We start from the raw sequence: 27,891 nt of genomic DNA, 5'->3' as shown, positions 1-27,891 counted from the left end.
CCACCCTCACCCCAAATGGCAAGAGTCACCAGAAACTGGGCGACATTCCTTCACCATTACATGGTAACTGATCTTTGGTGAGTGGACGCACGGCTACAGGGCTGCTTCAACCTCACGCTGACCCCGTATGATCTAAGTTTACAAAGTGGTGACGAAACGTGAACCACAGTCCGCAGAATTAACTTCAATTGCATAGCCGGATTGTGGAGGGAGGTGGGCCCGGGTGGGGTGGGCTGTGTGTGTGTGTGTGTGTGTGTGGGGGGGGGGGGTACTTTAAAAGAGAACACACGCTTCTAATTTGCGTCCACGCGCACACACACACATACACACCCCGCAAATATTACTTGTTCTGAACAAGGGAGATGATAAGCACTCCGATAAGCAAGAGTACAAATTCGTAACCGTATTGGAGATTCTTCAGGCATATACTAAAGTATACTTTTTCTTGGACAGTTTAATTAAATATTTAGTTTGACTGGAAACATTCAGATTTAGATTTAGATTAACCATTTACATTTAGATTGAATATTCACATTTAGATATATAACATAACTTAGATTTAACATTAAGCTATAACATCCTATTCATAGTAGTCATTTTGATTTAGATTTCGACATGGAGATTTAACATTTTGATTTATAGTGAACACTTTTTTAAACGAAACATGTATGTTTAGAAGTTGAGATCATACATTAGGTAAATGTGTAAAATTAAACATTTACATTTGACTATTTAGTACATCTCTAAGTTTACAAATATACATTTCAACATGCAAAAAATGACCTGAAAAATACACACCTGTTTTTGAAACATTGTATGTGACAAAATGTTGCTGTAATAATTGAATCAGTGCTACTTTTACCGATGTCTTTTTTTCTTTCATACCCAAGTTCTTAAGTAGAATGTGCAAGTACTTTTGCCACCTCTGCCGATTAGCTGCTTGATACCATAAGATTCACCAAGGGGGGAAGGGGTAGAGAAATGAACTCATTTACACATGCTCTTCATGCAATTAAATCAGCAAGGTCAGAGGTTTATGAGGACGGATAGCGCTTGTCTAATTTGAACTATCCGCTCAGAGAGGTTGTGGCAGTCCCTGGGGCTGCGGGGACCTGCTTCCACTTTCTACAAAGTAATTGCCTCATCCTCATTTGGAAGTGGGGGTCACCACGTAAACGACCCAAAAAGTAGTTCTCCTTGAGAAATTGTGTTGCATTTTGATGGCTTTTGGAGGGAGCCACAGTGGACCTATCCCAGGAGACTTTGAGTACGCACTGAACTGGTCGCGTGTCAATCACTGGGCACACGTAGCCTGCACTCACATTTTCTCAATGGACAGTTGAGTCATTGATATGCATGTTTTTTTGACTGTAGGAGGGGAGAACATGCAGAGTCCGCACAGGAAGGACGCTGCGGGAAATCTGACCCCAGAATCTCTTCAATCAGAGGTGCCAACCAAAAAGAAAAGAAAAGCTGACCATATTCAATATTGTGTTCTTGTAAAAAAAGCAAAACAAACAAACAAACAAACAAAAATTAAATCACCGGTGAACTGACAGGGCCAACAAGACCTTCTGTGCTGCCATAACTAGCATTTACAACCTAAATTCTATTAGATGGATATTGATTCTGAACTGCTCCAGATGATATACGTGGTACAGTTGGGTGCTATTACAGTATGTTGCGCTTTTGTATAGTATTGATGTTGTGCAACATGATTTTGGTGGTATTAAGAGGAGGTTTAAGTCAGGTATATCCCCACTAAACGTCCGGGTATGCAAATGCAGGACCACCAAAGCATAATAAAGACCCACTCCGAAATAATCAATTACACTGGTCTGCATGAAAAATAAACAATTAGCATTAGCTATAACCTCTACATGCATCATATCAGCTGCAAGTTTGTGTCTATGTTTGACTGTATTGTCCCTGTCAAATAAAGATGTCATCATCTTCTTCTTCTTCTTCTTCTTCTTCTTCTTCTTCTTCTTATTATTATTATTATTATAACATATGAAATGCATAAGCTGTCCGTTTAAATGAAACACCTAAAAAACAGTGAGTAAATGTGCACCCTTTCATCAAATAAAAAATAACAAGTGATCCGTTATTTTCATTATTGTATTCCAAGTAAATATTTTCGATTTTTATGTAGCCTACTACAGATCCGTAGACTTGAATCCGACACGTCGTCTTTTTAGAATATGGGTGAAACAGCGCCCCTCTTGCTTCCAACGACACCTCAATTTTTCCGAAGCTTTGTGGTGAAAAGTCATACTGCACGTTAAATTCACGTCAAGTGAAGTTAAGTAAAGTCGTTGACTCGTCGTACCATTAAAGTGTAGTATAAACCAAGCCACTTAAACCGTGAACACAAAACAAAATAGTTAACACGTTGTGATGAATGCTCGGAGGGCTGCCGTGTCTTTCATCGTTTCTGATCCATTTTCCTGGTTAGCCGAGGAAGCTAATTAGCAGCGATACTCAACAAGTAAAAGGGTAAGTCACAATTCAACACAGTAAGTACATATTTGATAGCATCTGTGACTTGTTGTGTGAGTCTAAAAACAATACCAAATAGAAATACCAAAATGAAGAGCAGACGAATACTTTAAAGAGTTGTGTACTATTATTTCCCACAGAATTTTGTGTAGTTAAGACAAGCCTTAAAACCAACACAAGAAGTGCATTGAATGTATTGTAGCCACAAAAATAACTTGAACAACAAACAAGTCATGCAGTGCTTTAGCGTTTCCCACCCGTTACTGAATCAAAGGGCACATATTTTTATGTGAGAAAAATCTCACAGCCAGAGGCGTAGCACCAAATTCTTGGCCCTGTTAGGCCTACATAGGGGGCCTTTACCTTTTCACTTGTACATATTTCACTTTTAAAATGTCTGCTCATTCCTTTTACTTTTTGACCTGGAAAAGAAAAACACGCATATGTAGGGCTGGGTACTTTTACATTTCAAACGATTAGGTTCTGATACAGAGACTCCATGGTACCATGCAGTTTTCAGTGCTTTAGTGCAGGTGGAGTAAAAATAAAGCTATAACATTTTCCAATGAATAAAGTATGAATAATACAAACATTTAATATATACAAAGTGAGAAGCAAAGTTATTTGCAATGAACAACGCAAGGAATTAAGTTAAACAGTAAAAAAAAAGGACAAAGACAAAAAATAATAATTGCATTAGTGTTATTTTTGTTCCTTGTGCAGATTGTTTTTCAAGAACGCAAGGCCTGCTGCACTCCACGTGAGCAATTTGAACCCAGCTTGGTCAGAAAAACTGCAAAAAATGACAGTTGTAAGAGTTAAATGTACCCAATGCGATACGTAAAGCTTGCTACATTTTGGCCGCGCGCTTTGGCTATTTCACCTTTAATACGAAATTCTAAATAAGATTACTGGTAAGTATTATTCTTAAAAACAATGTAAATACTATATATTGCAACAACAGTAAAGCCATGCACTTCCTAGCGTGATTTGATACGGTGAGAGAAGATGGAGTTTTCGGTGCTGGCGCTGGGCAGAGACGGGCGATGTGCCCGAGAGGGAGGTGTCCCCGGCTGGCGGCGTCTTCCTTTTCTGCCATCGGTGCGGGGACCCAGGCACATAGCCAACCACTGCCCGGTGTCAGCACAGAGAAGTCCATCTCCTCATGCTCCGACAAAGTGCGCCTCAAAGTGCGTGGCTTTACCATCGTTACAATATAGTTTATAAACTCTATTTGTTTGACTTGGTCACAGTTTGACTCAGGAATGGATTAATTCAAAGTTAAGATTATTGTATGCTTTTATTGTCATAGGTTTACATGAGCATGCGTTTAAGACACCTAGGGACGTAACGATTCACTCAAGCCCCGATTCGATTCTATTTTCATTTCTCGATTGTCGATTTGATTAGATTTTCTTTTTTTTTTTTAAATCGCTACCATGCTTGTCTCTGTGCGCTAGTGTGGTCGATTGCTAACGCTAACATTAACTCGGGATCCATGATACCATTACCCACAATGCTTCTGTGTACATCACGGGTGACCCGGATTACCTCTACTGCACGATGCAGAGAGGCATGCCGGCCGTGGGATACGAGGCTTTTTCGAGAAGAAAAACACGGTGGCAAATAATTAGATATATAACTAACCGACGTGTCCACTATTGAAATTAACTGTCGACGATTTTGATCGTTCAAGTTGTCGTGTTAGTAATCTAATTTGAGCAGTTCTACTGTCAAGTAATTTACCCAACGTGCGTATGCAGTTTGTTTAAAGCAGAGACACGAGAGAGCGGCTATGGTTAACATGGCATTGCAAATCCATTCTTTTGTTTTTGTACATCACATATTTGAAGAATTTATATCGGTATGAATCGATTTTCGATAAATCGTTACATCCCTACTGTGTAAACAAGCACACACCATTATTGACAAACGGGAACAGTGGGCATCTCTGTTACACATGGAGAAGTTAGAACTCTGTCATGGTGGCAGCATCTGGTCTGGGGTTACCGTTGTATTAAAGTCAAGCTGGCAATCTTTGCAGACATCACGAGTTACATTAAAGATGAACTGTGAGAGAGCAAACATTCATATTGAGAGCAAGAATGTGGACTTTGGTTTGCACGTGGCAGATATTGCATGCACTTACTTGTTGGAGGATTTCTGTCACGTTAACTCCCAGGGCAAAATTAACCCGAGCTTTTATATGCATGTACACTGTGGGGAAATATGAAGAAAATACGTTTTTAAGTGACTGAAACTACATTCTTTTCTGTCCTCTTGTGGTTTTATCAACATTACATGCAATGCATTCATTCATAAGCAAATTGTAGAAACTGCTTCTAGCGCAACAGAATTGTGCAGTAGATAGATGGAAAATGCTGTTTTATCCGTGGGTGTCAATATTGATATTAACCCAATTAAAGCGATATCCGGACTACCTGTAATATAACCAGCAAGTGGAATAACATGTAAACACTTTTAGGTCGGTGTTCCTTCCTATATATTCACAGTACAGCAGTGATAGCAACCATATGTAGATGGTGGTTTGCTGGCATCTACTGGTGAAGGCACAGCATTGCTCGTTGCTTTTGGTGGTCAACAAGTAGATTTGCTTCCAGTAATTGCCAGTACAATGCGTGTGTGTGTGTGCGTGTGTGTGAGTGTGTGAGGAGATACCTCTTCCTTGTCTCAATGGGTCTTCATTAACTGCCAAAAAAAAGACAAAACTCTATTATTTTGTATCTGAGTGGCATTAGTCAAAATTGTACAAAATTAAAATAGAAATAAAAATATATAATATAAGAAAAACAAATATATATATATATATATATATATATATATATATATATATATATATATATATATATATATATATATATATATATAGGCAATTCGCTGGTGGTAGTCTGATGAACTGCTTATAAGGTAACTTATACTGTAGTTATAATGTTGCTAGGCTCAAATTATTGGTTAGATTTTATGCAAAAATAACAACAGTCTTCATTTAAGATCTTGACACATATTTGCTTAAGACATGTGTTGGGCGCAGTTGGCCACTTTTGTGTTTGAGCTTCTCTTGTAGATCATTATTCCGGTGTATAATGTGCAATACGTATGCGAGGTTACCTGGACTGCTGTCGCCTTAAAAGTAAAGAAAAGAGAAAAACATATTATTCATTCCATGTCATCCTAAAGCATGTAGTAATGTTCTAACTAGAGAATGCAATTTCTGGACAAATTGCATGTGAAGGCTGAGAGGCTAGATGAAAAATTGTGGAATGATTTGGATGATATTGAATGACATAGAATATTATACAATGACCTGGAATGAAGTGGAATAGTTAGAATAGAAAGTAGACAATGACACAAAAAATATGAATTTCTGGCTATTATATTTGAATTTTGAAAAAAAAATGTAGTGGAAGGAATAAGGTGAACAGTTTAAAGTTGTAACGCTTTGAAGAGGAGAAAAAGAAAAAAAACCTTTTATTTTAAATATTGAAAAAAAATATTCAGGAGGAAACAAGGAAGGAAGGAAACAAGGACGGAAGGAAACAATGCACAAGGAAACAAGAATGCAAGGAAACAGAAGTAAGGAAAAAAGGAAGCAAGAAAACAAGGAAGGAAGGAAAACAAGGAAGCGAGGCAGCAAGGACTGAAGGAAACAAGGAAGCAAGGAAACAAGAAAGCAAGGAAGGAAGGCCAGTATGGCCATTATTAGGTATTATTATCATTATCTTTTATTTATTTTTTGTTTATTTATTCAGGATTGCTGATTTATGTGTAAAAATAACACACATAAGTGGACTGACTAATAACTAATAATCGGCCCAGAATTTGGAAAATATGAGAAGTCATAAATTCTTTGGCAAATAAACTCAGAGATTATGGGTGTACGTGTGGACGGTTACTTTGGCGGATGGTAGTAGCTAAAAGTAAATACAAGAGAAAAAACGTATTTATTCAGTTTTTAATTTATGAATGTACATTATTACCTTATCTGTATACATTTTTTGGCATTTGGTGATTTTTTTTTTTCTCAATGACTTTAACAACGGGATAATGTACAAGGTTGTGAGGTTGATATTAGCTGGTGGTAGTCTGATGAACTGCCAATAAAGCAACCTTATACTATAGTTATAACGTTGCTCGGCTCAAATTATTGGTAAGGTTTTATGCAAAAATAGCAACAGTCTTCATCTAAGATCTTGAAACATATTTGCCTAAGACCTAGGTTGGACGCATTTGGCCACTTTTGTGCTTGAGCTTGCCCTTATAGATCATTGTTCTGTCGTACAATGTGCACAGTATACGTGTGGGAGGTTACCTGTGCTGCTGTTGCCTTAAAACTAAAGTACTTCTTACAAGGTAACCTTACACTGTAGTTGTAACATTGCTAGGCTCAAATTATTGGTTAGATCTTATGCAAAAATAACAACCATCTTCATTTAAGATCTTGAAACATTTTTGTTTAAGACTTGTTGAACACAGTTGGCCACTTTTGTGTTTAAACTTCTCTAGTTGATCATTGTCCCGGTGTATAATGTGTGATACGTATGGGAGGTTACCTGTAGTGCCGTCGCCATAAAAGTAAAGAAAAGAGAAAAACATATTATACAGTCCATTTCATTAATGAATGTACATTCTTATTTTTTTCGATATATTCGACATTTGGTGAGAAACGTTTTTATCAACGACTGTGGCAATGGAATAATGTGTAAGGTTTGAGGTGGATATTAGCTGGTGTAAGTCTTATGAACTGCTTGTAATATACACTTATACTGTAGTTGTAACGTTGCTAGACTCCATTCTGAAAAGTAACGAAAAAAAACCCCCATCATTTATTAATTTTGATTTATGCATAGGCAGTATTACCTTTTATTACATTAGGCATTTGGTGGAAAAAATAATAAGCAACTGTGGCTTTTGTGACTGGAAGGTTTTGTGTTTGAGCTTCTCTTGTAGATCATTATTCCGGTGTATAATGTGCAATACGTATGCGAGGTTACCTGGACTGTCGTCGCCTTAAAAGTAAAGGAAAGAGAAAAACATATGATTCATTCATGAATGTACATTATTATTTTTTTCGATATATTAGACATATGGTGAGAAACGTTTTTTACAACGACTGTGGCAATGGAATAATGTGCAAGGTTTGAGGTGGATATTAGCTGGTGGAAGTCTGATGAACTGCTTGTAATATACACTTAAACTGTAGTTATAACGTTGCTAGACTCTCGTTGCTAAATCTTTGAACATATTTGCAAAATACTAGGTTGGACGCAGTTGGGCACTTTTTGTTCGAGCTACCCTTGTAAATCATTGTTTTGTTGGGCAATGTGCAAAGTGCTGTATACGTGTGGAAGGTTACCTTGGCTGGTAGTACTAGGATCTGAAAAGTAAAGAAGAGAGAAAAAAAACATAACATTTATTAATTCTAATTCATGCATGGGAAGTATTATCTGTACATTAGGCATTTGGTGAGAAAATAATAAGCGAATGTGGTTATAGGTAATGTGCAAGGTTGTGCCGTGGCTATTAGCTAATGAAAGTCTGATGAACTGCTAATAATGAGACCTTATACTATAGTTATGTTTTCTCAGCTCAAAGCATTCCCCAGAAGATCATTGTTCTTGTGTATACATGTGGGAGGTTACCTGGTCTGAGAGAAGTAGGGTCTTAAACATAAAAAAAAGAGAAAAACACATTATTTATTGAATTTGAATCTATGAATATACAGTATGACATTACACATGGGACTTTTGGTGAAAAAAAACTCATGCAAATCGGCTGTCACTTATATAGCACTTTTCTACCTTGGGTACTCAAAGCGCTTTACACTGAAAAAAAAAGTGCAGTGTAAAGTAAATCAAAGAGAAACACATTTCATCTATTCGATTTTAGTTGATGAATATACATTATTACCGTATCTATATATTAGGTATTTGGTGAAAACAAAAAGTTATGTGCTAATGGGATTGTTCTGTTGTACCGGTACAATAGTAAAGTACAGGTGTGGAAATTGTTTACTTTGTCTACTTTTGACAAGAGGTTACTATAATAGCACAGCTTGACATTTGTTACATTTTCGAATAACCGTGAAACCCTGGAAATTTGAGTTGAATATTGGTATACTGGTGTACAATGTGTGAAGTATGTTGTAGGTGTACGAGTTTATCCCGCATTGATAAATGACATGAAATAATTACAAAATAAAATAAAACAAGACAATTGTGGTATTCAGTGCAGAAATGAATATTATTTCCAGAGTTTTGACTTTAAATTAAAATACATTTTCATAATTTCACATACTGTGTGTTTTTTTTTTTTTTGATTTTCATGTGCTCTAAGCCATTTTTATCAGAGTAATAACAAATACAATGTAATGTGATAAGTCTTGACTAAATACGGTTTAAATTTTCCGAAACAATAATACTCTAAATACATAGGAATAGGCTTCAGATTCCCAGTGATGCTATAAAATGCATACAGTACATGGATGCTGTAGTAGATGTTACCTGGCACTTCTCCGGACGCTTGCAATGGAAAAAATGAAAATGATGCAATTAACCGTATGGCTTTATATCTACAAAGAAAATAGTGCATGCCTTTTGCTGCCGTCGGGCAGAATCTTCAACCATCTCCAAAACCTTGGTGTTGGTGGTGGTATGAGTATACTTTTACAGTGATGCATATTCATCGTCAAACGTTACAGTGATACATATTCATCGTCAAACGTTAATGTTACAGAACGCCGGAATACAAATTTGAAGACTATTCCTTGAAAGGCCTCTTGTGTGCTTCATTTAACAAAGATACTCATTTTTTTTCATTTTACATTAATAATTCAACCTTAGCCTGTATTTATAACAATGCAAAAAAAACGTATTCTGTTTTTAATTCATGAATGTACATTATTACCTTATCTGTATGTTAGGCACTTTGTGAAATAATGGGCAAGGTTGTGAGGCGGATATTAGCTAGTGGTAGTCCGATGAACTGCTAATGTGGTAACTCTAGGCTCAAACTATCGGTTAGATCTTATGCAAAAATAACAACCATCTTCATTTAAGATCTTGAAACATTTTTGTTTAAGACTTGTTGAACACAGTTGGCCACTTTTGTGTTTAAACTTCTCTAGTTGATCATTGTCCCGGTGTATAATGTGTGATACGTATGGGAGGTTACCTGTAGTGCCGTCGCCATAAAAGTAAAGAAAAGAGAAAAACATATTATACAGTCCATTTCATTAATGAATGTACATTCTTATTTTTTTCGATATATTCGACATTTGGTGAGAAACGTTTTTATCAACGACTGTGGCAATGGAATAATGTGTAAGGTTTGAGGTGGATATTAGCTGGTGTAAGTCTTATGAACTGCTTGTAATATACACTTATACTGTAGTTGTAACGTTGCTAGACTCCATTCTGAAAAGTAACGAAAAAAAACCCCCATCATTTATTAATTTTGATTTATGCATAGGCAGTATTACCTTTTATTACATTAGGCATTTGGTGGAAAAAATAATAAGCAACTGTGACTTTTGTGACTGGAAGGTTTTGTGTTTGAGCTTCTCTTGTAGATCATTATTCCGGTGTATAATGTGCAATACGTATGCGAGGTTACCTGGACTGTCGTCGCCTTAAAAGTAAAGGAAAGAGAAAAACATATGATTCATTCATGAATGTACATTATTATTTTTTTCGATATATTAGACATATGGTGAGAAACGTTTTTTACAACGACTGTGGCAATGGAATAATGTGCAAGGTTTGAGGTGGATATTAGCTGGTGGAAGTCTGATGAACTGCTTGTAATATACACTTAAACTGTAGTTATAACGTTGCTAGACTCTCGTTGCTAAATCTTTGAACATATTTGCAAAATACTAGGTTGGACGCAGTTGGGCACTTTTTGTTCGAGCTACCCTTGTAAATCATTGTTTTGTTGGGCAATGTGCAAAGTGCTGTATACGTGTGGAAGGTTACCTTGGCTGGTAGTACTAGGATCTGAAAAGTAAAGAAGAGAGAAAAAAAACATAACATTTATTAATTCTAATTCATGCATGGGAAGTATTATCTGTACATTAGGCATTTGGTGAGAAAATAATAAGCGAATGTGGTTATAGGTAATGTGCAAGGTTGTGCCGTGGCTATTAGCTAATGAAAGTCTGATGAACTGCTAATAATGAGACCTTATACTATAGTTATGTTTTCTCAGCTCAAAGCATTCCCCAGAAGATCATTGTTCTTGTGTATACATGTGGGAGGTTACCTGGTCTGAGAGAAGTAGTGTCTTAAACATAAAAAAAAGAGAAAAACACATTATTTATTGAATTTGAATCTATGAATATACAGTATGACATTACACATGGGACTTTTGGTGAAAAAAAACTCATGCAAATGGGCTGTCACTTATATAGCACTTTTCTACCTTGGGTACTCAAAGCGCTTTACACTGAAAAAAAAAGTGCAGTGTAAAGTAAATCAAAGAGAAACACATTTCATCTATTCGATTTTAGTTGATGAATATACATTATTACCGTATCTATATATTAGGTATTTGGTGAAAACAAAAAGTTATGTGCTAATGGGATTGTTCTGTTGTACCGGTACAATAGTAAAGTACAGGTGTGGAAATTGTTTACTTTGTCTACTTTTGACAAGAGGTTACTATAATAGCACAGCTTGACATGTGTTACATTTTCGAATAACCGTGAAACCCTGGAAATTTGAGTTGAATATTGGTATACTGGTGTACAATGTGTGAAGTATGTTGTAGGTGTACGAGTTTATCCCGCATTGATAAATGACATGAAATAATTACCAAATAAAATAAAACAAGACAATTGTGGTATTCAGTGCAGAAATGAATATTATTTCCAGAGTTTTGACTTTAAATTAAAATACATTTTCATAATTTCACATACTGTGTTTTTTTTTTTTTTGATTTTCATGTGCTCTAAGCCATTTTTATCAGAGTAATAACAAATACAATGTAATGTGATAAGTCTTGACTAAATACGGTTTAAATTTTCCGAAACAATAATACTCTAAATACATAGGAATAGGCTTCAGATTCCCAGTGATGCTATAAAATGCATACAGTACATGGATGCTGTAGTAGATGTTACCTGGCACTTCTCCGGACGCTTGCAATGGAAAAAATGAAAATGATGCAATTTACCGTATGGCTTTATATCTACAAAGAAAATAGTGCATGCCTTTTGCTGCCGTCGGGCAGAATCTTCAACCATCTCCAAAACCTTGGTGTTGGTGGTGGTATGAGTATACTTTTACAGTGATACATATTCATCGTCAAACGTTACAGTGATACATATTCATCGTCAAACGTTAATGTTACAGAACGCCGGAATACAAATTTGAAGACTATTCCTTGAAAGGCCTCTTGTGTGCTTCATTTAACAAAGATACTCATTTTTTTTCATTTTACATTAATAATTCAACCTTAGCCTGTATTTATAACAATGCAAAAAAAACTTATTCTGTTTTTAATTCATGAATGTACATTATTACCTTATCTGTATGTTAGGCACTTTGTGAAATAATGGGCAAGGTTGTGAGGCGGATATTAGCTAGTGGTAGTCCGATGAACTGCTAATGTGGTAACTCTAGGCTCAAACTATCGGTTAGATCTTATGCAAAAATAACAACCATCTTCATTTAAGATCTTGAAACATTTTTGTTTAAGACTTGTTGAACACAGTTGGCCACTTTTGTGTTTAAACTTCTCTAGTTGATCATTGTCCCGGTGTATAATGTGTGATACGTATGGGAGGTTACCTGTAGTGCCGTCGCCATAAAAGTAAAGAAAAGAGAAAAACATATTATACAGTCCATTTCATTAATGAATGTACATTCTTATTTTTTTCGATATATTCGACATTTGGTGAGAAACGTTTTTATCAACGACTGTGGCAATGGAATAATGTGTAAGGTTTGAGGTGGATATTAGCTGGTGTAAGTCTTATGAACTGCTTGTAATATACACTTATACTGTAGTTGTAACGTTGCTAGACTCCATTCTGAAAAGTAACGAAAAAAAAAAACCCATCATTTATTAATTTTGATTTATGCATAGGCAGTATTACCTTTTATTACATTAGGCATTTGGTGGAAAAAATAATAAGCAACTGTGACTTTTGTGACTGGAAGGTTTTGTGTTTGAGCTTCTCTTGTAGATCATTATTCCGGTGTATAATGTGCAATACGTATGCGAGGTTACCTGGACTGTCGTCGCCTTAAAAGTAAAGGAAAGAGAAAAACACATGATTCATTCATGAATGTACATTATTATTTTTTTCGATATATTAGACATATGGTGAGAAACGTTTTTTACAACGACTGTGGCAATGGAATAATGTGCAAGGTTTGAGGTGGATATTAGCTGGTGGAAGTCTGATGAACTGCTTGTAATATACACTTAAACTGTAGTTATAACGTTGCTAGACTCTCGTTGCTAAATCTTTGAACATATTTGCAAAATACTAGGTTGGACGCAGTTGGGCACTTTTTGTTCGAGCTACCCTTGTAAATCATTGTTTTGTTGGGCAATGTGCAAAGTGCTGTATACGTGTGGAAGGTTACCTTGGCTGGTAGTACTAGGATCTGAAAAGTAAAGAAGAGAGAAAAAAAACATAACATTTATTAATTCTAATTCATGCATGGGAAGTATTATCTGTACATTAGGCATTTGGTGAGAAAATAATAAGCGAATGTGGTTATAGGTAATGTGCAAGGTTGTGCCGTGGCTATTAGCTAATGAAAGTCTGATGAACTGCTAATAATGAGACCTTATACTATAGTTATGTTTTCTCAGCTCAAAGCATTCCCCAGAAGATCATTGTTCTTGTGTATACATGTGGGAGGTTACCTGGTCTGAGAGAAGTAGGGTCTTAAACATAAAAAAAAGAGAAAAACACATTATTTATTGAATTTGAATCTATGAATATACAGTATGACATTACACATGGGACTTTTGGTGAAAAAAAACTCATGCAAATGGGCTGTCACTTATATAGCACTTTTCTACCTTGGGTACTCAAAGCGCTTTACACTGAAAAAAAAAGTGCAGTGTAAAGTAAATCAAAGAGAAACACATTTCATCTATTCGATTTTAGTTGATGAATATACATTATTACCGTATCTATATATTAGGTATTTGGTGAAAACAAAAAGTTATGTGCTAATGGGATTGTTCTGTTGTACCGGTACAATAGTAAAGTACAGGTGTGGAAATTGTTTACTTTGTCTACTTTTGACAAGAGGTTACTATAATAGCACAGCTTGACATGTGTTACATTTTCGAATAACCGTGAAACCCTGGAAATTTGAGTTGAATATTGGTATACTGGTGTACAATGTGTGAAGTATGTTGTAGGTGTACGAGTTTATCCCGCATTGATAAATGACATGAAATAATTACAAAATAAAATAAAACATGACAATTGTGGTATTCAGTGCAGAAATGAATATTATTTCCAGAGTTTTGACTTTAAATTAAAATACATTTTCATAATTTCACATACTGTGTGTTTTTTTTTTTTTGATTTTCATGTGCTCTAAGCCATTTTTATCAGAGTAATAACAAATACAATGTAATGTGATAAGTCTTGACTAAATACGGTTTAAATTTTCCGAAACAATAATACTCTAAATACATAGGAATAGGCTTCAGATTCCCAGTGATGCTATAAAATGCATACAGTACATGGATGCTGTAGTAGATGTTACCTGGCACTTCTCCGGACGCTTGCAATGGAAAAAATGAAAATGATGCAATTTACCGTATGGCTTTATATCTACAAAGAAAATAGTGCATGCCTTTTGCTGCCGTCGGGCAGAATCTTCAACCATCTCCAAAACCTTGGTGTTGGTGGTGGTATGAGTATACTTTTACAGTGATACATATTCATCGTCAAACGTTACAGTGATACATATTCATCGTCAAACGTTAATGTTACAGAACGCCGGAATACAAATTTGAAGACTATTCCTTGAAAGGCCTCTTGTGTGCTTCATTTAACAAAGATACTCATTTTTTTTCATTTTACATTAATAATTCAACCTTAGCCTGTATTTATAACAATGCAAAAAAAACGTATTCTGTTTTTAATTCATGAATGTACATTATTACCTTATCTGTATGTTAGGCACTTTGTGAAATAATGGGCAAGGTTGTGAGGCGGATATTAGCTAGTGGTAGTCCGATGAACTGCTAATGTGGTAACTCTAGGCTCAAACTATCGGTTAGATCTTATGCAAAAATAACAACCATCTTCATTTAAGATCTTGAAACATTTTTGTTTAAGACTTGTTGAACACAGTTGGCCACTTTTGTGTTTAAACTTCTCTAGTTGATCATTGTCCCGGTGTATAATGTGTGATACGTATGGGAGGTTACCTGTAGTGCCGTCGCCATAAAAGTAAAGAAAAGAGAAAAACATATTATACAGTCCATTTCATTAATGAATGTACATTCTTATTTTTTTCGATATATTCGACATTTGGTGAGAAACGTTTTTATCAACGACTGTGGCAATGGAATAATGTGTAAGGTTTGAGGTGGATATTAGCTGGTGTAAGTCTTATGAACTGCTTGTAATATACACTTATACTGTAGTTGTAACGTTGCTAGACTCCATTCTGAAAAGTAACGAAAAAAAAACCCCATCATTTATTAATTTTGATTTATGCATAGGCAGTATTACCTTTTATTACATTAGGCATTTGGTGGAAAAAATAATAAGCAACTGTGACTTTTGTGACTGGAAGGTTTTGTGTTTGAGCTTCTCTTGTAGATCATTATTCCGGTGTATAATGTGCAATACGTATGCGAGGTTACCTGGACTGTCGTCGCCTTAAAAGTAAAGGAAAGAGAAAAACATATGATTCATTCATGAATGTACATTATTATTTTTTTCGATATATTAGACATATGGTGAGAAACGTTTTTTACAACGACTGTGGCAATGGAATAATGTGCAAGGTTTGAGGTGGATATTAGCTGGTGGAAGTCTGATGAACTGCTTGTAATATACACTTAAACTGTAGTTATAACGTTGCCAGACTCTCGTTGCTAAATCTTTGAACATATTTGCAAAATACTAGGTTGGACGCAGTTGGGCACTTTTTGTTCGAGCTACCCTTGTAAATCATTGTTTTGTTGGGCAATGTGCAAAGTGCTGTATACGTGTGGAAGGTTACCTTGGCTGGTAGTACTAGGATCTGAAAAGTAAAGAAGAGAGAAAAAAAACATAACATTTATTAATTCTAATTCATGCATGGGAAGTATTATCTGTACATTAGGCATTTGGTGAGAAAATAATAAGCGAATGTGGTTATAGGTAATGTGCAAGGTTGTGCCGTGGCTATTAGCTAATGAAAGTCTGATGAACTGCTAATAATGAGACCTTATACTATAGTTATGTTTTCTCAGCTCAAAGCATTCCCCAGAAGATCATTGTTCTTGTGTATACATGTGGGAGGTTACCTGGTCTGAGAGAAGTAGGGTCTTAAACATAAAAAAAAGAGAAAAACACATTATTTATTGAATTTGAATCTATGAATATACAGTATGACATTACACATGGGACTTTTGGTGAAAAAAAACTCATGCAAATCGGCTGTCACTTGTATAGCACTTTTCTACCTTGGGTACTCAAAGCGCTTTACACTGAAAAAAAAAGTGCAGTGTAAAGTAAATCAAAGAGAAACACATTTCATCTATTCGATTTTAGTTGATGAATATACATTATTACCGTATCTATATATTAGGTATTTGGTGAAAACAAAAAGTTATGTGCTAATGGGATTGTTCTGTTGTACCGGTACAATAGTAAAGTACAGGTGTGGAAATTGTTTACTTTGTCTACTTTTGACAAGAGGTTACTATAATAGCACAGCTTGACATTTGTTACATTTTCGAATAACCGTGAAACCCTGGAAATTTGAGTTGAATATTGGTATACTGGTGTACAATGTGTGAAGTATGTTGTAGGTGTACGAGTTTATCCCGCATTGATAAATGACATGAAATAATTACCAAATAAAATAAAACAAGACAATTGTGGTATTCAGTGCAGAAATGAATATTATTTCCAGAGTTTTGACTTTAAATTAAAATACATTTTCATAATTTCACATACTGTGTTTTTTTTTTTTTTGATTTTCATGTGCTCTAAGCCATTTTTATCAGAGTAATAACAAATACAATGTAATGTGATAAGTCTTGACTAAATACGGTTTAAATTTTCCGAAACAATAATACTCTAAATACATAGGAATAGGCTTCAGATTCCCAGTGATGCTATAAAATGCATACAGTACATGGATGCTGTAGTAGATGTTACCTGGCACTTCTCCGGACGCTTGCAATGGAAAAAATGAAAATGATGCAATTAACCGTATGGCTTTATATCTACAAAGAAAATAGTGCATGCCTTTTGCTGCCGTCGGGCAGAATCTTCAACCATCTCCAAAACCTTGGTGTTGGTGGTGGTATGAGTATACTTTTACAGTGATACATATTCATCGTCAAACGTTACAGTGATACATATTCATCGTCAAACGTTAATGTTACAGAACGCCGGAATACAAATTTGAAGACTATTCCTTGAAAGGCCTCTTGTGTGCTTCATTTAACAAAGATACTCATTTTTTTTCATTTTACATTAATAATTCAACCTTAGCCTGTATTTATAACAATGCAAAAAAAACGTATTCTGTTTTTAATTCATGAATGTACATTATTACCTTATCTGTATGTTAGGCACTTTGTGAAATAATGGGCAAGGTTGTGAGGCGGATATTAGCTAGTGGTAGTCCGATGAACTGCTAATGTGGTAACTCTAGGCTCAAACTATCGGTTAGATCTTATGCAAAAATAACAACCATCTTCATTTAAGATCTTGAAACATTTTTGTTTAAGACTTGTTGAACACAGTTGGCCACTTTTGTGTTTAAACTTCTCTAGTTGATCATTGTCCCGGTGTATAATGTGTGATACGTATGGGAGGTTACCTGTAGTGCCGTCGCCATAAAAGTAAAGAAAAGAGAAAAACATATTATACAGTCCATTTCATTAATGAATGTACATTCTTATTTTTTTCGATATATTCGACATTTGGTGAGAAACGTTTTTATCAACGACTGTGGCAATGGAATAATGTGTAAGGTTTGAGGTGGATATTAGCTGGTGCAAGTCTTATGAACTGCTTGTAATATACACTTATACTGTAGTTGTAACGTTGCTAGACTCCATTCTGAAAAATAACGAAAAAAAAACCCCATCATTTATTAATTTTGATTTATGCATAGGCAGTATTACCTTTTATTACATTAGGCATTTGGTGGAAAAAATAATAAGCAACTGTGACTTTTGTGACTGGAAGGTTTTGTGTTTGAGCTTCTCTTGTAGATCATTATTCCGGTGTATAATGTGCAATACGTATGCGAGGTTACCTGGACTGTCGTCGCCTTAAAAGTAAAGGAAAGAGAAAAACATATGATTCATTCATGAATGTACATTATTATTTTTTTCGATATATTAGACATATGGTGAGAAACGTTTTTTACAACGACTGTGGCAATGGAATAATGTGCAAGGTTTGAGGTGGATATTAGCTGGTGGAAGTCTGATGAACTGCTTGTAATATACACTTAAACTGTAGTTATAACGTTGCTAGACTCTCGTTGCTAAATCTTTGAACATATTTGCAAAATACTAGGTTGGACGCAGTTGGGCACTTTTTGTTCGAGCTACCCTTGTAAATCATTGTTTTGTTGGGCAATGTGCAAAGTGCTGTATACGTGTGGAAGGTTACCTTGGCTGGTAGTACTAGGATCTGAAAAGTAAAGAAGAGAGAAAAAAACCATAACATTTATTAATTCTAATTCATGCATGGGAAGTATTATCTGTACATTAGGCATTTGGTGAGAAAATAATAAGCGAATGTGGTTATAGGTAATGTGCAAGGTTGTGCCGTGGCTATTAGCTAATGAAAGTCTGATGAACTGCTAATAATGAGACCTTATACTATAGTTATGTTTTCTCAGCTCAAAGCATTCCCCAGAAGATCATTGTTCTTGTGTATACATGTGGGAGGTTACCTGGTCTGAGAGAAGTAGTGTCTTAAACATAAAAAAAAGAGAAAAACACATTATTTATTGAATTTGAATCTATGAATATACAGTATGACATTACACATGGGACTTTTGGTGAAAAAAAACTCATGCAAATGGGCTGTCACTTATATAGCACTTTTCTACCTTGGGTACTCAAAGCGCTTTACACTGAAAAAAAAAGTGCAGTGTAAAGTAAATCAAAGAGAAACACATTTCATCTATTCGATTTTAGTTGATGAATATACATTATTACCGTATCTATATATTAGGTATTTGGTGAAAACAAAAAGTTATGTGCTAATGGGATTGTTCTGTTGTACCGGTACAATAGTAAAGTACAGGTGTGGAAATTGTTTACTTTGTCTACTTTTGACAAGAGGTTACTATAATAGCACAGCTTGACATTTGTTACATTTTCGAATAACCGTGAAACCCTGGAAATTTGAGTTGAATATTGGTATACTGGTGTACAATGTGTGAAGTATGTTGTAGGTGTACGAGTTTATCCCGCATTGATAAATGACATGAAATAATTACCAAATAAAATAAAACAAGACAATTGTGGTATTCAGTGCAGAAATGAATATTATTTCCAGAGTTTTGACTTTAAATTAAAATACATTTTCATAATTTCACATACTGTGTGTTTTTTTTTTTTTTGATTTTCATGTGCTCTAAGCCATTTTTATCAGAGTAATAACAAATACAATGTAATGTGATAAGTCTTGACTAAATACGGTTTAAATTTTCCGAAACAATAATACTCTAAATACATAGGAATAGGCTTCAGATTCCCAGTGATGCTATAAAATGCATACAGTACATGGATGCTGTAGTAGATGTTACCTGCTCCACCAATGGTGACTTGTGCTGGAATAAAAGGGAAAAAAATGCAGTTTACCTTATGTCGTTATACATACAAATGAAATCTTTTTCTGCTCTCGGGCAGAATATTCCATCTCCAAAACCATCTCTTTCCAGCAAAACAAACAATGACCTGTTTATTGAGACATTAACATTGCATTGTCAAAGACAGCAAGTCATTTTTTTTAGATTAGTCAGTAATTTGTAAGAACAAAACCACACACCCACGTCACTGACCAATAGTATTCATTTTGGGGGAAAAAAACAACCCATGAGCAGGAGACAATTAACACAAAATGAATGCAGAATACACATGAACAGCTCTGTTCATATCGGTCTACTGTGTAGAGAAGAAATAAGCCTTTATTTATGTATTTATTTATTTAAAGATGAATTATGTCAGAATAACAAACAAGAACAAGGTCCAGTTTTTATTTAGATATTTTTTTAATTTAGGTCAAGTCTAACTCAAGCATCAATTCGAGTCTTGCTTTCACTTTCACTTTCCTAGAAGATTTGAGTATACTTTTACAGTGATACATATTCATCGTCAAAACCTTAATGTTACAGATCACTGGAATACAAATTTTGAAACTTTTCAAGGAAAGGCCTCTTTTTTGCTTTTTTTTTTTTTAACAATTACTCACTGTTTTTTAACTTTCTTTTTTTTTGCACGTCTTTTAAACGTACCACCCATTTCTGGACCCAAACCTGCCTACACGCTACATGCTACAATTGTGATAATTATCATATACTGACAGGGGCCCAAGAAAATGATGTTTTTAATTTAAATAAATAATAAATGTATTGAATCATATTTATTATATCATTTTATTATTATACTATTATTATTATTATTCATATTTTGATATTTATTAGAATAAATACATACATTTAAGTAAATATAGGAATGACTCACCATTGATTAGAGATACAGACACCAACAGAAATAAAAAGCAAACAAACTGATCCATTTCTGACTGTAGCATCACCCTTCCCTCAAGAAGGACACCTTCACAAATGACTTTCTTTCTTTCCCTATTCTCCTTAGTTGTTTTCTGTCTACAAATTTCTATGTTTTCATCTCAGTAGGCACACCCTCTGCTTTTCATTGGTAGGAATGTTGTCCGGTTACCTGGAGGGCGACAACAGTTTCATGTCATTAACTCTTTCTTTCACCTTTTAGGCAACTGAGAACATATTCTCCTTTGCGATCACGACCAGGCACACTTTTCCAAACCAGGGTTTCTTTTTTATCAACAAAATTGTGCAGCATGTTTTCAAGCAACAAATGATAAAATCAACCTACGCACTGCAATGAAACATGAGCAAACTCTGGCCCACTGCTACCGCAAATATGTCACGAACAATTTTTCTAGTGGTCTTTGCGGCCCGCCTGGGCTTTTAAACATATTTTAAAGGGAAAAAAAAAAATCTCTTTACAACAATACGTTGTATGCGCCGTCACTAGTCTAAACACAGCATTCTGATTAATATTGCATTTGTTAGAATATGAGTTAAATTCACCTGTTCTATGCAGGCCCACTAGTGGGAACACAGCATTCTGATTGATTTTGCGCTTGCCGAATACAGGTTAAGGAGTAAAATCCACGCGTTTTTATACATATCGGGGAGGGGCAGTTTGTCACTTACTGTCAACTGAAAATGACATCACAGTTGCTCAGGGCTCAGGTAACAACTAATCATGGCTCAGCTTCAGAAAACAGGTGAACCATGGTTGTAATAGAACAAGGAAGTTGGCACCAATAGGCGTGCCAGATGATCACGTCTACCTGTCATTCTTCTTATGTAATTGTTATAAAAAACATTCCAGTCCAACAAACTGTGCAACATTACTATGGCGGAGTCAGAATCTTAATTATGTTCTATGCTGTGATCTGAAGAGTGCCACTTTGTCATGTGGTCTTTCTCAAAATTACAGTTGAGTTGGCATTGTGGAAAGTCGGAAATGTTACATTATCGCCAATAAATCCATAAACCAGGGTAAGAAAAACTAATTTCATGGAACGTGACAGACCAATCACTGTACACTGACTGTGGTGGTCTGTTCTCTACAGCTGCATTAACAATGTTATTTAAAATGAATCTAGTTGTTGCTTGTTGCTTAAATGACAGGATGTACTGAGATTTTTGCCCCAGGTAGCCATGATGTAGCAGAGAACCGATTTGTACGATTCTCTGCACGGAGCTCTGTAACTGCAGGTAAAGGCAGTGTGACATTTGGAAGAACTGTGACATTTCCACCCGAATTGGGAAGGTGTGTTGTCATGACACCACTTAGCTCTCAACATATAATAGAGTTATAATGAGTTATGAACTGCTGACCATGCTGCTTTTGAGCAAAGCTCGAAGTTTTTTGAAGCATTTTGGAGGGACCGAGTGCCAGAACTCAAGACAGGCTTCACCTTGATCCAGTGCTTCACTGTTTTTTTTCTTTTCAATTTTTAATTTTTGGAACATGACAAAGTGTGAAAATAAAACACATCACACAACAAACCAGAATTAAAGCCAAAATAAATGAATAGAAAAAAATAATTTTGCTGGGGCACTGCAATCATCGCCAGTGCTCACGACAAACGTCTTCTTCTGTCCTTAGTCTGTGTGTTAGTAGCTCCATGTCATATATCATGCCCGTCATTTTTGAGCCATTCAACTTGTGTCTGAGGTCCCTTATAAAGCTAACATCATCTTCAGCAGGTACCTCTTAATGACGTGTGTGCGTTGGCATGTCACGAAAAGGAAGTGGTTGCGCCGGCTGTTTTTCACCACGTAAAAAGTACGCTCATGACAGCACACACCAGTTTTATCTGTATGTTTGCAATATTGTTAGCAGTGAAATCTGGTGATTAGGGGAAAAAAAACCCATTGACTCTTGAAGCGGAGCAGCGTTAGAATTGTCCAGTGCCAGCACGGAAAAGTCAATCTCCTCACACTCAGTCAAAGTGTGTGGCTTTACCATCAAAACAAAATAAACTGTTTCTGTTGGTCACAGTTTGACTCAGGAATGGATTAATTCAAAATTAAGATTAATGCACGCTTTTATTATCATAGGTTCACAGTACATGAGCATGCGTTTAAGTCATCCCTGTGTACACAAGCACACGCCATTATTGACAAACCGGAACAGCGGGCTTCTCCTCGGATGCGCATGGAGAAGTTAGAACCTTTTCAGGGTGGCGGGGTCCGGGCAAGGAAGTCAAGTTGGCAGTTGTTGCAGAAATCACGAGTTACATTAACGATGAACTGGGGGACAGCAAACATTCATAATAAGAACAAGAATATACACTTGTGTGCTTCAGATATTGTATGCACTTACTTGCTGGAGGATTTCTGTCACGTTAACTCCCAGGGCAAAATTAACCCGAGCTTTTATATGCATGTACACTGTTGGGAAATATGAAGGGAATGAGTTATGATGTGATTGAAACTACATACTGATGATAATCTGTGTGCGTAATTGGACATTTGTCTGTTTCACTTTCCCCTGTTCTTTTCCATTGTTCTGGTGTTCAATGTGCAAAGTGTACATGTGAGACAGTACCTGGGCTGTTGTTGCCTTAGAAGGGAAATCAACCCAAACATATTTTTTTCAAGAAAATGTCCCCAGCAGGCCCAATAGTGCGTTTGTGCAAAATGAGTTAAGCAGCAAAATCCACCCGTTTTTAGCGATCTCAGGGTGCGGCCATTTTGTCATTTCCGTCGATTGAAAATGACATCACAACTACCCAGGGCTCAGGGAACGACCAATCACAGCTCATCTGTTTTCTAAGGCTGGGAGAATGTTCCAAGATTGTGAGGTGGATATTCGCTGCAAAATATGCAAAAAATAGGGGTGAGCGGTTACCTGGGCTGCCGTCAACTGAAAGGTAAATAAAAGAGAAAACATGTTATCTATTCTATTTTCATTTCTAAATGTATAGTATTACCTAATGTATAGTATTACCTAATAGCAGTGGTACCCAAGTCTGAGAACCCTATTCAGCCTGTTTTAGACGTCTCCCTCCTCCAACACAGGGATAGCCAGGGATTGAATCCACAACCTCTGGTTTGGGAGACGACCACTCTACCACTAAGCCATGCCGCCCCCTATTGAATGTTTGTCAGTGTTTTTTGAGTCATTTTCTGGATTTTTTTTTTTTTTTTAATGAATTCATAATTATTTTTAAATGTCTTTTTTTGTTTTTATTTTAATTAATCAAGGGACCCCAGGGGCTTCAGGTTTCCCATCCCTGATCTAAGACCTTTAGACATGCCTTACAGACTTTTAGCTTGACACAGTTGGGCACTTGTGTGTTTGAACTTCCGTTGTAGGTCATTGCTCTGGTGTACAATGTGCAAAGTGTACGTGTGGTACCTGGGTTACCTGGCGCGATGGTAGTAATGTCTTTGATGCAAAGAAAAGAGAAACACATGTTATTTCTTGCATTTTAACTTATGAATATACAGTATTACCTTATGTGTACATGAGGCATTTGTGAATATTTTTAAATGGCTGTGGCTATGGGATCATGTGCAAAGTTGTGAGGTGGATATAGGCTAGTGGCATTTATGTGTTTGAGTTTCCCTTGTTGATCGTTTTTTTTTGGTATTCAAAATGCAAAGTATAGGTGTCGTAGGTTACCTGGCTCTATGGTAGTCGTATCTTAGATGCAAAGAAAAGAGAAAAACATGTTATTTATTCCATTTTAATTTATGAATATACAGTATTATGTATTACAGTACATATGGTAAATGGAGTGCACTTACAACGTGCTTATCTACACCTTATTGTGCCCAAAACAAGAAGCAAAATTAAAATTTTTATTCTTTTCCCCATTTTTCCCACATTTTCCGTGTTAAAAGTATATTGGTAATGGTAAATGGGCTGTCACTTGTATTGCGCTTTTCTACCTTTGGTGCTCAAAACGTTTCACACTGTACCTCATTTACCTATATCTTGTGTCCTCCTGTATGAAAGCATTCAAAAATTCCATTATTTTTGGTTCACCTTGTACTTTAGGCATTTGATGAAAAAAAAATGTGTTAAAACGCCTGTGGCTATGCGATAATGTCCAGCTGATCAACTGCTAATAAAGCATGCATCCTTTTTGTTGTAGTTTTAATGTAGCTAGGCTCAAATTATTGGTAAGATACGCAGCAGCTACTTCAGGTTTCATCTAAAACCTTCTGACATTCATTAAAGACATTTGGCTGGATGCAATTGGGCACTTGAGCGTTTGCGCGTAGGTAATTTTTTACTGGTGTACAATCTGCAAAGTGTAGGTGTAGGAGGTTACCTGGTCTGTCGTCAACTGAAAAAAAAATAAAACAGAGAGACCTTGCAGTTGGTCTTATTTCTCAGAAATAAGACTGGACATTTCCCACAATCATAGAAGGCAGAGGAATAATGTCCTTACTCTGAAGCTTCCCGATGCGCTGGCACATTTCGCTTCTTCTACTTCTTCTGGGTGTCCGACATTGCGGCTTCTCAAAGAAGTCGCCTGTAGTTGGCAAATGCTTCCTTATATTGTACAAAGTAGTTGTAACGTAGCTAGGCTTTACTGTAAGATTTTATGCATCGGCAACAACAAGTTTTTATCAAAGTCCCTATCCCACTGAAAAGGAAGAAAAATACAGGCGAAAATCGGGAGAAAGTTTGGACAAAAGAAAACGAACCCTTAGAAACTGATGAGAACGCAACATTCGCTATCTTCGCAAAACACTCTCAAAATTCGCCGCTCAGTGGAATATGGACTTTAGATATTCACTAAAGACTTTTGGTTGGACACAATTGGGTCCTTGTATGTCAATTTTCTGGTGTACAATGTTCAAAGTATACTTGTGGAAGGTTACCTTGGCTGATGGTAGTATTAGCTAGAAGTAAAGAAAAGAGTAAAAAAAAGTCATTTCTTCCATTTTAACTTATGAATATACAGTATTACCTTATGTGTACATGAGGCATTTGTGAATATTATTTTCAAATGGATGTGGCTATGGGATCATGTGTAAAGTTGTGAGGTGGATATTAGCTGGTGGCATTTGTGTGTTTGCGTTTCCCTTGTTGATCGTTTTTCTGGTGTACCATATGCAAAGTATAGGTGTGGTAGGTTACCTGGCGCCATGGCAGTAGTATCTTGGATGCAAAGAAAAGAGAAAAACATGTTATCTATTCAATTCTAATTTATGAATGTACATTATTACCTTATGTGTACATTAGGTATTTGTGAATATTATTTTTTTTAATGGGTGTGGCTATGGGATCATGTGCAAGCCTGTGAGGTGGATATCAGCTGGTGGCATTTATGTGTTTGAGTTTTCCTGGTTGATCGTTTTTCTCGTGTACAATATGCAAAGTAAAGGTGTGGTAGGTTACCTGGCGCGATGCTAGTAGAATCTTAAATGCAAAGAAAAGGGAAAAACATGTTATTTATTCCATTTTAATTTGTGACTATACAGTATTAGATTATATACGACCGTACATATGGTAAATGGAGTGCACTTTTATAGTGCTTATCTACATGATATTGTGCCCGCAGCAAGCAGCAATATTAACATTTTTATTCTTTTCCCCATTTAACCCACATTTTCTGTCAAAATGCTCCGGCGGGTGGAAGTGCTGCGGGGTGATAGAGTGGAGGAGGTGGAAGTTACAGGTGTGTGATTTGAAGATAGTCATGTGGAGTGATGAACAACGTGCTGGATGTTCGCTGTCAGTATGCTGCTGCCTATTTTGTTGGGGTGAAAAACGTCCGCCTTTAATAGGGATGGACGGCCCCAAAATTCATTGACGAAATTGTCAATGAATCCCACGTTGTGCATCCTGCAGGCTGTTTGGAGCCAGGTGTGCAGGCTGAGGGTGCCGCTAAAAATGCCCATGCGTCGGTGCAGAGAGAGCGGGCCACTGATGAAGCTGGATGGATCCCGGTGGAGTTAAGAAGTTGAAAAAGTTTGATGAAGTGAATTTTGGGATTCAGAGATTCAGTCCATTTTAAATTGATACATGTGAATTATTACTATATATATTAGGCATTTGGTGATTTTTTTTTCCAATGACTTTGGCTACAGAATAATGTGCAAGTTTTGAGGAGAATATTAGCTAGATATAAGTTACATGCTAATAGGATTGTCCTGGTGTACAATAGTGAAGTACAGGTGTGCAAGGTGTTTGTCTAGTTTTGACATTTGGTGAAACAAAGGTTACTATTATAACAGAGCTTGACATTTGTTATGTAGTAAAAATAACTGTGAAACAATGATACTTTAAATACATTGGAATAGTCTTCAGATTTCCAGTGATGCTGTAAAATGCAGACAGTACATGCAGGCGGTAGTAGATGTTACCTGGTGCATCTGAGGTCAATTGTGCTGCAAAAAATGAAAAGTATGCAGTTTACTTTATGACTTAAAAAATACAAATAGTGTGTGTCTTTCGTCAGCCAGAATCTTCCATCACCAAAACTATCTCTTTGCAGCAAAACAATAAACCAGCATGTTTGTTGAGCCATTAACAATGCATCGTCAAAGACAGCAAGGCATTTTCAGTGCTCTGGATTAGTCATTAATTTGGACATTCGACGATTCACAATTAGTAGTGGTTCAGAATCAGCTGTTAGTGCTCTGCCAGAGCGAGACCGAGCATTGCCCTGTGAGCTGAGGATGAAGAGACAGATATGTCGGGCCAGGACAAAGCTTTGAGGAATGTTTGTATGGGATCAGAATATACATGAACAGCTCTGTCCATATCGGTATACTGTGTAGAGAAGAAATAAACTTTACCTTTCACTTTCACTTTCCTGGAAGATATGAGTATGCTTTTACAGTGATACATATTCATCGTCAAAACGTTAATGTTACATTAGCATTACATCGTGAAAGAGAGCAAGCCATTTTCAACCCTTTATATTGGTCAATAATGTGTAAAACTGACACCTATGCATATGGACTGACCAATAGTATAGATTTTTGAAAAAATTAGAAATTCACCGAAATGAGGTTTTGAGGTTCTGTACAAAATTGAAATTTATTTCATCTTTCTGTTTTAAATACTAACTCAAGTCATTCAAGGCTTTAAATAATAAATGCAACAAATACTTACCATTGATCGAAGATATAGACACCAACAGAAAGAAATACCAAACAAACGGATCTATTACTGACTGCAGCATTTCACATCTCTCTAGAAGGACACTTTGATAAATGACCGTAGTCCTTTCTGTTTATCTTTGTATGTTTTCATCTCAGTTGGCACACCCTCCGCTTTCTATTAATAGGATTGTTTCCTGGTAATGTAATGACAATATGTAATGACCAATGTTCAGAATTTATATATAAAAAACAGGTCAAAAATTGTTTGACTTCCAAAGAAATGCTAGAA

At 36.0% G+C, this 27,891-nt stretch overlaps 2 protein-coding genes and 1 long non-coding RNA gene across 28 annotated transcripts in view; 1 reads left to right on the top strand and 2 right to left on the bottom strand.

The window, feature by feature from the left end:
* The first annotated feature begins 2,283 nt into the window (after nt 1-2,283).
* The window catches only part of LOC147141259 (uncharacterized), a 139,813-nt gene continuing 114,205 nt past the window's right edge, over nt 2,284-27,891 (top strand). For both annotated transcript variants that reach the window (XR_015088454.1, XR_015088453.1), the window contains exon 1: nt 2,284-2,499. This is a non-coding gene — a long non-coding RNA (uncharacterized LOC147141259). The remainder of the gene's footprint in view (nt 2,500-27,891) is intronic.
* Nucleotides 3,784-21,083, bottom strand: LOC147141262 (uncharacterized). 19 transcript variants are annotated; one of them, XM_086043708.1, is made up of 23 exons: nt 21,045-21,083; nt 20,437-20,652; nt 19,500-19,523; nt 18,639-18,659; nt 18,353-18,373; nt 17,991-18,005; nt 16,021-16,041; nt 15,735-15,755; nt 15,373-15,387; nt 13,402-13,422; nt 13,116-13,136; nt 12,754-12,768; nt 11,642-11,659; nt 10,783-10,803; nt 10,497-10,517; nt 10,135-10,149; nt 8,163-8,183; nt 7,877-7,897; nt 7,515-7,529; nt 5,632-5,646; nt 5,182-5,211; nt 4,652-4,719; nt 3,784-4,572 (listed from the first exon to the last, which is right to left on the bottom strand). In XM_086043708.1, the coding sequence occupies exons 2-23, from the start codon at nt 20,504-20,506 to the stop codon at nt 4,483-4,485; spliced, it is 600 nt and encodes a 199-aa protein (XP_085899834.1). In that variant the 5' UTR covers nt 20,507-20,652; nt 21,045-21,083; the 3' UTR covers nt 3,784-4,482. The 19 variants fall into 19 exon arrangements, with proteins under 19 accessions (XP_085899834.1, XP_085899835.1, XP_085899837.1 ...); XM_086043709.1 differs by lacking the exon at nt 11,642-11,659 and adding an exon at nt 9,024-9,041; XM_086043711.1 differs by lacking the exon at nt 7,515-7,529.
* LOC147141261 (uncharacterized) lies at nt 22,576-27,708 on the bottom strand. 7 transcript variants are annotated; one of them, XM_086043428.1, is made up of 12 exons: nt 27,613-27,708; nt 26,859-26,882; nt 25,891-25,911; nt 25,630-25,650; nt 25,371-25,391; nt 24,935-25,018; nt 24,815-24,829; nt 24,160-24,180; nt 23,893-23,922; nt 23,383-23,397; nt 22,855-22,922; nt 22,576-22,781 (listed from the first exon to the last, which is right to left on the bottom strand). In XM_086043428.1, exons 1-12 carry the CDS (start codon nt 27,680-27,682, stop codon nt 22,707-22,709), a joined length of 465 nt encoding a protein of 154 aa, XP_085899554.1. In that variant the 5' UTR covers nt 27,683-27,708; the 3' UTR covers nt 22,576-22,706. The 7 variants fall into 7 exon arrangements, 2 of the variants coding, with proteins under 2 accessions (XP_085899554.1, XP_085899555.1); XM_086043429.1 differs by having other exon boundaries at nt 23,902-23,922; XR_015088422.1 differs by adding an exon at nt 27,294-27,328 and having other exon boundaries at nt 22,699-22,781; nt 22,855-23,397; nt 27,613-27,692.

Source organism: Filicampus tigris, chromosome 10 (genome assembly GCF_054856515.1).
Source record: "Filicampus tigris isolate MCC_2025a chromosome 10, RoL_Ftig_1.0, whole genome shotgun sequence".
In the NCBI taxonomy this organism is placed as follows: Eukaryota; Metazoa; Chordata; class Actinopteri; order Syngnathiformes; family Syngnathidae; genus Filicampus; species Filicampus tigris.
Note: the sequence above shows the minus strand (reverse complement) of the source record. Positions and strands in the feature narration are given on the sequence as shown.

Coding starts and splice junctions, on each gene's coding strand:
- LOC147141261 (XM_086043428.1), bottom strand. CDS start 27,682: ATGCTGCAGTCAGTAATAGATCCGTTTGTTTGGTATTTCTTTCTGTTG. Junction 25,651..25,890: donor TTCTACTAGCATCGCGCCAG/GTAACCTACCAC, acceptor TTTGCATCCAAG/ATACTACTGCCATGGCGCCA. Junction 22,782..22,854: donor TGACAGAAATCCTCCAGCAA/GTAAGTGCATAC, acceptor GCTGTCCCCCAG/TTCATCGTTAATGTAACTCG.
- LOC147141262 (XM_086043708.1), bottom strand. CDS start 20,506: ATGCTACAGTCAGAAATGGATCAGTTTGTTTGCTTTTTATTTCTGTTG. Junction 18,374..18,638: donor CACTACTTCTCTCAGACCAG/GTAACCTCCCAC, acceptor TTTACTTTTCAG/ATCCTAGTACTACCAGCCAA. Junction 7,898..8,162: donor CCCTACTTCTCTCAGACCAG/GTAACCTCCCAC, acceptor TTTACTTTTCAG/ATCCTAGTACTACCAGCCAA.